Source organism: Belonocnema kinseyi, chromosome 7 (assembly GCF_010883055.1).
Source record: "Belonocnema kinseyi isolate 2016_QV_RU_SX_M_011 chromosome 7, B_treatae_v1, whole genome shotgun sequence".
In the NCBI taxonomy this organism is placed as follows: domain Eukaryota; kingdom Metazoa; phylum Arthropoda; class Insecta; order Hymenoptera; family Cynipidae; genus Belonocnema; species Belonocnema kinseyi.
The window spans coordinates 73,204,208-73,215,777 of record NC_046663.1 but is presented as its reverse complement, the minus strand read 5'-3'; the positions used below and the strand labels follow the sequence as shown (position 1 = coordinate 73,215,777).

The window sequence follows — 11,570 nt, the reverse complement described above, 5'->3', positions numbered from 1 at the left end:
TATCATCGGCGCTCTTGGAGGTGCCAAGCTTTCACTTCCTAATAGCCTAAAAAGCATCCCTGCGTGTCAACAATATGCTAGAACACTTGCGGGAAAAATGCAAAAGGCGGTTGTACTTGGGTCGCTCCGTGTTCTTAGGGTCCACGAGGCTTTTGCTGGATCGTCGTATTGATTCCTTTACAGACTGGAACCACTTATCTCACGGTTGTGAGACGTGGTTATGGCTGAAATTTTACCGCGATTTCGCTGGAAGCGGGTGCAATTTTTCAGATTAGCACCCGCTCCCGGCGAAATCCTGCGGTTGTCCTTATGACAAATTTTTAATTATATATATATATATTAAGGAAAATAGACGACACAAATTTTCCCAATTTAATGAAATTTTTGTTCTTTACAATGTTATAAATATTTAAATTTGATAAAGCAGATGACTGAAACTATCTACAAGAAATGTGGATCTTTAAAATGTGTCATTGTTTAAACTAATATAGGAATTTAATTTAAAATTCATTAGGTTACTTTGAAATAAAAGTCCAATTTACTTAAAAACCATAGCAGTTTTTTATTCTGAATTTGTACTTCAGGGTTCTAAAAATTAAACTCTTGTCACTTTTTGCAACGTGTTATGTTCCAAACTTTTACTAAAATATAACTGGTTAAAAAAGTATTTTTTTTAACAATAACTTCCATCCTGTCAAAAAAAAAATCAACTTAAATTTTTTCCTTGAAAGTAGCTATTTATTAGTTCACTATTTGGTTTAAAATTCATATTTTTTTTAGTCGAAAATACATTTTTTTTAGGGTTAAAAATTAACCTTTTTTGGCTGAAAATTAATCAGTTTAAGTTCATGATTTATTTTGGAAGAAGATTTAACTTGTATTTGGTCAAAAATTTACGAATTCGTGAATTCGAATGAAAATTCGTCCTTTTTTATAGAAATTTAATTTTTTTGTTACAAAGGCAACTTTTTTAGATTTATAATTAACCTGTTTTATTTGAAGATTCACGTATTTCGTTAAAAATTTCTTTTTTTTTGTTGGTTATTCAAAATATTTTTTATTTCAAATTTAATTCTTTTTTGTTAATATATCAAATAATGAAACTAATTCAAATTAATTTTCTAACTGAAAATTCATATTCTTGAGTTGAATATTCAACTCTTTTGTAGAAAAAGTCGTCCTCTTATAATTAAAATTCCACAATTTGACAGAAAATTAAAATATTAAGTACAAAATCCACATGTTTTGTAGAAACTTTTAGGTAAAAATGGTTATTTTTTAGTTTAAAAATAGAAAATATTTTGTTAAAAATGTTTACAATCAACAACAAAAACCACCGAAAAATTAATTAAATAAAATTTGGACTAACATCACTTCAATTTAAACTATTTAGTTGAAAATTTATGTAATTTGTTGAAAATTGGTATTTTTTGATAGAAAAATAATCTTTTTTTTTTAATTCAGCTACTTGGTTATAAACGTATGTATTCGGTTGAAAATTCGTATTTTATGATAGAAAATTAATCTCGTTTAACAAAAACTTAACCACTTGGTTAAAAATGTTTGTATTTTATTGATAATTTACCTTTTTTGACTACTTGATTAAAAGTTCAACTGTTTGGCACTTTTTGTGACAATTTAATTGTTTATTCAAAATGAAAATCTTTTCCGGGTTAAAGTATCAGCTATTACATTTTTTTCATGAAAATTCATCTGTTTTCGTATATAATTCAACTACTTGGTTGAAAGTTGAACTACTTAAGAAAGAAGTTAAAAAAATGTTGTCAAGGAAAAGCAACAAAATAGTGGCATTAGCGGGAAATTGTGAGAAAAAATGGTGTCCTTAGTATCAATCGTTAAAATACCTACCTCAGCAACTAAAACTACAATAAGTGTGTCAGCAGTCTCATCTGGTGTCATGCGATCTAGCAAGTTCTTGAGCGTTGCTAGCAAATAACTCTGTACCTCTCGTTTTACAGTTGGAAGTCCAAGAACCATGCTCACGCTAGATCTCCCTTTGCTCTGAACAAAAGCAGGTCTCAAGCTATTTGGATCATTTAAAAAATGAGGTAGGAAGCTGTAGATTGATGGTAGTTTTATGCTTGTCATGTTTGGCATGCTGCTATTCATGTAGAATTGAAAATCTGGCAGGATGTGATTGTTTTCCGACAATTGGATCAACTGATGAGTCACCAGTTGAATTTCCTCCTGACTGCTGATGTATTTGGAGTGAAGATGCTCTAATTTTGCCTGCAATTCTGCTATACTGTTTTGTAATACTATCTCGTCCTGCACGTCTGGCGACGACAAAAAACTTAAAATCCATGGCACCAGAATTATAAAAATTACAATCAAAAGGCGTCGTCTCGTTGGTGACAAGGGAATTACATTGGTCATCATCTTTTACCAACAAACTCTACATGATGACAACACTCCTCATTCTAGAATCCTTATCTCGTAATTCGTGCAGGAAACGTTTAAACATAATTTTTTGATCGACGCTAAGTGGGATCTCCTGTAGGATTCAAATATACTTCTTTAATTATTACTTGCAAGGTGACCGTACCATATTAGGTAACCAAGAAAATCGAAATTTTTTCAGAAAAGCGCAAGAACGTGCTGTAAAATGTAAATCAAAATTGCAAGATAAAACAAAAGTCCACTCTGAAGAAAAAGTATTGCTTAATTAAGGACAAAGAAGTTCTATTAGAAAAAGTTATCCATTTTGGAAGAAACAGATTTGGAACTTGACAATCTCAATGTGACACTGTCCGGAAATTGGAGCCAAACGCGGCTGCGGATTGCGATAAAAAGTGTAATCTTCAGTTTAAAGAACGAATTAAATCTAAATCCCGAAAGATAGAGTTTTGGCACGAGAATAACAAATGTTTGAGCAAAAAAAGTTAGCCAGTTACGAGTAAATTGTCGAACATTTTTAAGGTTGCAATTTCAGAGGTTTAGAACATGAGTTCTTAGGCAGCGATTGGAACACGAGTTTTCAATCTTAAAACCTCATCTTAAAACCTTACAGAATCCTTAAAAAATTATCATTTTATTTTTAAATATTCAAAAATCTAAATTTTGTTTTAAATGTATTGAAATCTTTTAAACTAATTTTTGAATTTTTTCATAACTTCTAAAAATTTGAAATATCTTTTGAAATAATTAAAAGATTTCCTTATTTTTGTTAAAATCCTGTCACTATTCAGAAAATTGTCCTGATATCTTCAGTATTTTTTTCGACATATTTTGAAATCTTAAAAAATTAAAATAAATGTTTTAAAATAAAACTTCAATCATAAATTAAGATATTTCAAGTTTTTGTCCATAACTTCGTTTTCCTCATCTCTTTTAAAGGGTGAAAAAGTTGAAAAATTATAATGTGGTAGCAAAAACATAAGAACAGAATTATATCCCAATATTTAAAAAAACGTACAATTAAAATTTGCCCTATTATCAATAATGTTTAGAAGCATTCAAAAATAAATTTTTGGCATGAGATAAAATTATTTATTTTGAAATTTTGATTTACTAAATTCATGGCGCAGAAAATATTTATCTTTCTTAATTAGTAAATACATATAACATAAATTAATATGGATAAGGAGTATTAGTCCGGGAGCCAGCGACAATTTTTTGTCTATTATTTTCTTCCGCCTAATACTTTGGGGAATGCTTCAGACAGGCGTAATGTAAGCGTAGTTAGCGTAAGCTGGGGCACTTTGGGTGGGTGGGGCAATGGTAGTCGCCCCAACAGGTAAACAAAAAAGTTGAGCTGACTTTGTTCAATATTTTAAGTATTATGTCGCCTAATTTCTAAGAAATTTTGAAGCAGAAAGAAATAATTTATGCAAAGTTATTCCACGTAGCATCGCGCGCTCGTTGACGCATCGCGCGAGTCGTACGTTTAAATATTTAAAAATGTATTTACGGGTTTAAATTTGATATTTGCATCTATATATTTTGGTTAATAAAATAAACAAACAAAAATAAATAAATTAACAAATTAATCTCTTTTATAAAAAAAATTAAAGTATTTGTAGGGTTTAATATAACAATATACATACAATGTATTACAAATTAAATATATTTGAGCAATTATATAAGGTAAATAAAATATAGAGTAGAAATATAAAATACAAATAATGAGAAATGCTAGAGTTCGTAATACTGTAAATCGTTTTCAAACGTTTTATTCGCGTTTAAACTGTACTTCAAAACAAACGTAAACTATATACAAGTCATTCTTAAAACTATTTGTCAAAACGCTAAAATCAGAATATTATTTATAAATATTATTAAATAATTATATATCATTATAAATGTTAATACATTATAATAAATATTACTTATAAATATACATTTTTAGAATATTTCTGATTTGCATATTGAGATTTTCAAAGTTCTCGAAAATTAAACAAAAATACACTGGAAACAGCCACTTAAACTTTAAAGTCATGTTCACGCAGTGTATACAACCAATTAGGTAGTCAACAACAATTTTTGATAATTTCATTCTACCTATTTTTTATATAAGATATAATAAAATAAGAATACAAAAAGTGATTTTATGAATGATAAAGTTGTAAATAACTAAAATTTTGGAACTATTTGAGTTAAAAGTCGTCAGTTTTTAGCCCGTTAATTGTTAAGTATTTTTAAGATTAGAAATAAAAAACTTTTATAAAAGTAGAACGTACTTAATAGAAAAATGAGGATAAAAACATACACAATATGTAAATATTATACAAAATAATATAATGAAATCATTAGTAAAACATTGTCATCCTCATTCTAAAATTTAAAAAAGAAACTAATGGAGGAAAATATGCCTTATCAGAAACCATTAATTAGTTATTATCTTTTTTATACCCTTGAGCAACACTTGATAGAAATAGAACGGAATGCCATAAATATATTTTTAAAAATGTAATAAAAAGCAGATCCTTCAAATTAAATGACTATATAAAAATAAATTGACACTAAATTTTTAAAATTGTGTTGATCATAGAAAAAGTAGAAAAATAATCATTCTTCTTACGAACCTGCGAGCTGAAAACGTCGAAGGGGAGTGAAGATTCATGTGGAATAAAATTCCTGCAAATGACTAAAATCACTTGAGACTGGTTCAAGTTTATTGCATTAGTCGTCGAGCTTTTTTTGTTGTAAAAAAGTTGCGGTAGATCTTTGGATTACGACTTATTGCATTAAAAATAATTTAATAATACAACTACTCGTAAACATAACCCCGAAAAGTTACGTCGATACTTGATCATAATGGCTGTTTTTGATGTTATACTAAAGATTGTCACATAATCGTTTCAGAGAACGGTATAATATTACCGGTGGTGGCACTAACTTTTCTGCTTCCTATTCCGCTGTTAATATATTATGCAAATGCCATCATTTATTTGTATCGCACTTCTCGCTATTCACAGGCACAGTTTAAAAAAAAATACTTCACATTATCACACATACACACTAATCTATTTGATCTACTTTATAGAAAGATTGGAATATTGACTGGAACAAATCTCGTAACTTTGTGTTGGTGTGCATTGTAAATATAATTATGAAGTATAAATGAAAAACATGATCTCCCCTGACGTTGTCTGCACAAGAGCTGATCACTTTTTTGCGCATGCGTGAAGTTAAAAGAGCGGGGAAACAGAACTCCTTAAATTTATATTGATTTTTCGGCGATATCCAAATTTGAGAGTCAAGTTTCCAATGCTCCCTCGAAAGTTAAAAATAGTTTTAAATCTTCTTTGAAAAAGATTCTTCAATTTTCAATCCTAATTACCTTTAGATAAAAAAGTGACTATTTAAAATCCTGTCATATACCCATCACGTAAAATATGACATACCCAAGCATTAATTCCAGCATAAATTAAACCTAAATTGCACGTAAGTCTCCAACTACTTACCCTTTCAAATCTACTAAAATTTGATAACATTTTGAACGTAATCCGAAAAAATCTTCAAGGATTAAAAACCTCATAACATAGAACGGAGCCATTCAAGTATTTCGCATTTTTAAAACAATTGACTCAGAAAATGTATACAATTTCGCCCGTGTATTATGAATACTTTTTTCTTCAGTGCTTGTAAATATTTAAATGTTTAAAAATAGTACTGTTAATATGTAAAATTAAATAACTGTTTTTTAAATTGTGAAACTAACTTTATTAAAGAATAAGTCATTTCTTAACTGTTCAAGTTTCTAGGAAATCAATTAATATGTTTAATTTAGAAAGCTTTGGCAAATTATTTGAAAAGATATTTTTTAATATGAATAATAATTTAAACACATTTTTATTTTATCTTCATATACTTAAAATGAAGTGCATATTTAAGTAAAATTAATGTGGGCAATATATTTACATACAATTTAAAACACTTCAAATTCCGAACTTTTGAAGATAAAATATTGAATTTTCAACAAGATATATATATTTTTAACCAAATCGTAGAATTTTGAACGAAAGAGCTTACTTTTCGATCTTAAAAGATGATTTTTTAACCAAATACATGACATTTGAACTAAAAAGACAAATTTTCAATTAAATAATTGAATTTCGAAGTTAACAAGATTAATTTGTAAACAAAATGGAATGGTTAAATTTTCATTAAAAAAAATTATTTTCTATATTAAACTAATGTTAAACGAAATAGCTGAATTTTCAACCGGTGATGAATATTGAATTAAAATTCAACTAAACTAACTATTTTTTACTAAAAATGATAAATCTTCAACTGCAATAGTTGAATTTTCAACAAAAAATATGATTTTTTAACAACAGTATTTAATACAACGCAGTAGTTTAATATTCAACAGAAAAGATGAATTTTCACCTAAACTTAGGAATCTTTAACTGAAATAGTTGAATTTTCAGTTTCAAAATTTAATATTAATCCAAGGACATGAATTTTCAACTAAAATAATGAATTTTCGAAATAAAAAAATTAATTTTCAACAAAGAAAATTCATTTTGTACCAAAATAGGTGAATTTGTCATAAAATACATGCATTTTGAACTAAACAAGGAAAATTTTCAACCAAACATTGAATAGTTAAAATTTCAGTAAAAAAATTAATTTTCGACCATAAAAACAAACGAATTTTCATCAAAATAGTTCGATTTTCAATCAAAGAGATGAATTTTCAACCGAATAGTTGAATTTTCATCTAAAAAAATCAATTCTTAACGAAATAGATGAATTTTGAAGTAAACAAAATAATTACTTTTAATAAAAAATGGAACAGTTAAATTTTCAATTACAAAGATTAATATTCGATAATAAAAAAAAACAAATATTTAACGAAATAGCTAAATTTTCAACTAAAATGATGAATGATCAACTGAAATAGTTGAATTGTATACCAAAACGATGAATTTTTAACAAAAGTATTTAAGTTTCAAAAAAGTTATTTATTTTCAACCAAAAAGGGGAATTTTTACCTAAAATGATGAATCTTCAACTGAAATGGTTGAATTGTTAGATAAAAAAGTTAATGTTCAACCAAAGAAATGAAGTTACATCTAAAATAATGAAGATTAATTTAAAAACAAAAATAGAATAATTAAATTTTTAATTATAAAAATTAATCTTCTACCGGAAAAAACGAATCTTCAACAAAATAGTTTAATTTCAAACAAAAAAGATTAATTTTCAACTGAAATGACGAACAAAATTTATTAACACAAGAATTTAATCTTCAATCAAGTATTTTATTTTTGATTTTAAGGTTCGTGATCAGGTAAAATTAATTAATATTTTTTGTTGTTAATTCTTCTGTTTACAGCGGAGCTTGAGAGCATTTTTTTCACAACTTTAAAATCAATATTTAAACATAATATTGATTGGATCATTAGACAGAAAAATTAAGATCAAACATTATTATCTTCCATCAAGTACTTAAATTTTCAACAGAAATATGAATTTTTACCGAAAATTATGAAATATTCAACTAGAATATTTTAATTTTCAGTAAAAAAGTTCATGTTTAATCAAGGAAATGAAGTTCCAACTATAATGATGAAATATTTAACTGAAATAGTTAAATTTTCAGATAAAAAATTAGTAAGAAAAAAAAATTTTCCAATAAAATGGTTAAATTTTAAACCAGGGAGAAATTTTGAATTAAAATAACGAATTTCCAACCCAAAAATTATTTTTTAACCGAGGAGGTTAATTTTTAGCCAATTAGTTGAATTTTTTTCCAAAAAAGATGATTTCTCAATGTAAAATTTAAAAGTCAATATTTCCACCAAAAAAATATTTTAATTTCAAATGATAAACAGTTTAATTCAACCAAAAAAGACAAATTTTCAACTAAGAAAGATTTTACAGTCGAAAGAGAGCCAAGTTGCTCAGACAATATCTTTGCTCAGAAAGTAGCGTTTCGGCTTTCATATCCGACTGGCAGCATGTTCGATTCTCGATGCCTGAACTTTTGTTTATTTTCTTTTTTGTTTTGTTTACTAAACTGTTTATAAATTTAATTTCCGTCAATAATCTTCCAAAAGTACGCAAATCATTTTTTTAATGCCTTTCTTCACGGGAAAACTGCATTTGTTTAAAACTATCATGTTGTTCGTGAACAAATAAATTTTCTATAAATTTTATTAACTGATTTCATAATGTTTACTAATTATATTTAATTTTCAATCAAAAACAGTCAAATTCAATCTAAAAATACGACTTTTTAACAAACTAATTGAATCATCAACCAAGATAGAGGAATTTTCAACAAAAGAATGAGAGTTTCAACAACAACAAAATAAAGTATTAACTTAGAAGATTACTTTTCAACAAAAATAAGGGAACTTTCAACAAAATACATTAACTTTAACTAAAATGATCATTTTCAAGAAAAAATTGAATACTTATATTTTCGGTTAATATTCATGGAAAATTTTTTAATGATTCTTTTGTAAGGAATTTCGAGAAAAAATTGAAAAAAAAATCACAAAAAATTTCGAATCATTTCCGAAAATGTTTAAAAAGTGTGTAAAAGACGATTCAAAAATGATTAAGACTTGTAAAGATTTTTGAAGAATTTTGTAAAGTTTTACGAAAATGAAACACTTTTTCTCAGGTTCCTAGGAAAAATAAAAATAATATATTATTTTGAAAAATTAATTTAAACAGATTATTTAAAAAGATTTTTAAAGATTTAAAAAAATTGTCAAAGAAGAATCTAAAAGATTTTAGGCCCATTTTTTTAATTTTACAGAAAAGATTTAAATAATTTTGAGAGATTAGAAGATTTTGAAGTAAAATATTTCAAATTGGTAAGTTTAAAAAATAAAAATAAAAAAAATTGAGTAAATCCAAGAAATATTTAGCAGAATTGAAGAGATTCAAAATTGGTTTTAAATTTTAAAAGGTTTTGAAAGTTTTCAAGAGAATAAAAAAATTGTTCTAAAATTGCTGTTAAAATTTAGAAGATTATAAGGTAATTAAAAAAAAAATTTTAAGAATATTTGAAATTTTTCAGAAAAATTCGACTCAGTAAAAAATGTTGTCAGGAATATAACACGTTTTAAATATATTATAAATATTCGAAAACTGTGAAACATTTTCAAAAATTTAACAAATATTTCTTCATTCCTTCTCAACTTCTAAAAGTCCTAAGCATCTTTTAAAAAACAAACAGTTTTCATATTTGGTGAAATTTTATAAAGAAAAAAATTTCTTTAAAATCTTTTAGATTTTTTTCTGACACGTCGGAAATATTGAAAAATCTTTTTTTAATCTTCTTAAGAATCTTATGAAAATTATATTAATATAAATTTAAAAACAAGCTAATAATACGTCTTTTATTTTTCTCAATTCTCATAATTTAATTTCAACATGGATTTATTAAAACATTTAAGAGTGACTATACAAATGTTAAAATATTTTAGCATTGTTACAAAGTCAATTTGTTTAAAAAAATGTTACATTTAAGAGTTTGTTATTCAATAAAATTTTAATAGAAAACAATATTTTGTGATTTATGATATTCCTTGTTTGTAACATATAGATATATCTAATAACTATATTTATTATACAGTAGCATTATATTGTAAAACTGCAATATAAAAAAATTAGTTCTTCATCGCTATATTTAAAAGTGTTGAATATCCGGGGGGACCGAATTATAAAACTGCCGAATTATAAAATAAATAAATTGTTAAATTCCTATAAATATTTCTATTCCTAAAATTTTAATTTGCCAAGATTTAATGTTATCGAAAATAATTATTAATGTAGTAATTTATTAACTAATTTATGGTCGTCTCAAAATCGGTGAATTTTAGTTTCGGATGTTTTTAAATTCAGAATTTTATTTTCTGTCGATTAAAAATCTTGTCGTTATGTGAAATTTCATAATTCTATAATAATATATATTTTCGGCGATTTTTTTCATTAATTTGTGTACTCGTTATTTATTTTTTTATTATTTTTATATGTTCTGAATATCCATGCAATTTGTTTGTGTGTTTAAATTATTTTAATTATGCGGCTTTTTCTTATATTAAAAAAAAAATAATAAGTAGAGGGCACCACTAGCGGCGAAAGCAATATGGCCGGCAACAGTAGGTAGACGTCTTATAAGACTCATGTAAAACCATTGAAAATTAGTCTCAAACCTTAAAAATGAAAGTAACAATAGCTCAGATTTGTGATTTCACCAAATCTACACCGGCATGTAGAAACTTCGTAGAATGAGAAAGAATTTTACATGAAGGACACCTTCTATTTTGTGGAAAAGAGGTGGAAAATGAAACTTCAGTTTCTATTATTGCATTTTGTCTGCAAACTTGGAATTTAAAAACTTTTGTTGTGTAAATAATAAATTCTTCAATCTTTCCCCTCATAAACATTCAAAATGTAATATTTACTATCGACATTTCAATAAAAAATTTAATTCATATCAACTTGAAATGACAAATCCACAGTAACTTTTTCAGATTTGAGGTTATGTTGATATATTTGTACATAAAATAATATTTTTATTTAGAACTTGCTTTGATTATTTTCACTCGGAATGCTGAAAGATCATTGAAGAATAAAAACGATAAATACTTGACGACGATTACAACCTTTTCTTCAAACTTTTTTGTTGACAGTGGAACAAGCTTGAAAATCCGTTTGAATCTCGTGCATTTGTTACTTTATTCTGTTTTATTTCTTGCGCCATACTATCAGTAAATGCTGTAAATGTACTATAATATTTTTCATACTTTTTTTTATAGGAGTTTATTTAAATTTCAGAAAAACCTAACAGTTTCTTGCTTTCGAGCAGTAGAAGAGCAACCAAACACACAACAAAACACTTTGCTCTTCGATTTTCGTGGCAAAAACTCCATTGATAAAGTTTGATTTATTTTATTTGTAACTTTTTATTTTTATCCCGGTTTCACTGTAAAAAAACACTGTAAAACCTTTAGAAAAATTATTTTCGTATATTCGCCTATACTTCCCGTCAAAATTTACCTGCGCTCAGGGCTTTCCGATTCTGTCACCAGGTGGCGTATTCGAGTATTTTAGATCCCAAAACTATGAAGAAAAAATGA

The 11,570-nt window shown here is 26.3% G+C and overlaps 1 protein-coding gene across 1 annotated transcript in view; it reads right to left on the bottom strand.

Moving 5' to 3' along the window:
- LOC117176154 (alpha-1,3-mannosyl-glycoprotein 4-beta-N-acetylglucosaminyltransferase A) overlaps nt 1-5,599 on the bottom strand; it is a 16,380-nt gene extending 10,781 nt beyond the window's left edge. Inside the window, exons 1-2 of the mRNA XM_033366238.1 lie at nt 5,046-5,599; nt 1,870-2,515 (exon numbers count right to left, since the gene is read on the bottom strand). Coding sequence (XP_033222129.1) covers nt 1,870-2,400 — 531 coding nt within the window. The 5' untranslated portion in view covers nt 2,401-2,515; nt 5,046-5,599. The remainder of the gene's footprint in view (nt 1-1,869; nt 2,516-5,045) is intronic.
- Nucleotides 5,600-11,570: the final 5,971 nt, after the last annotated feature.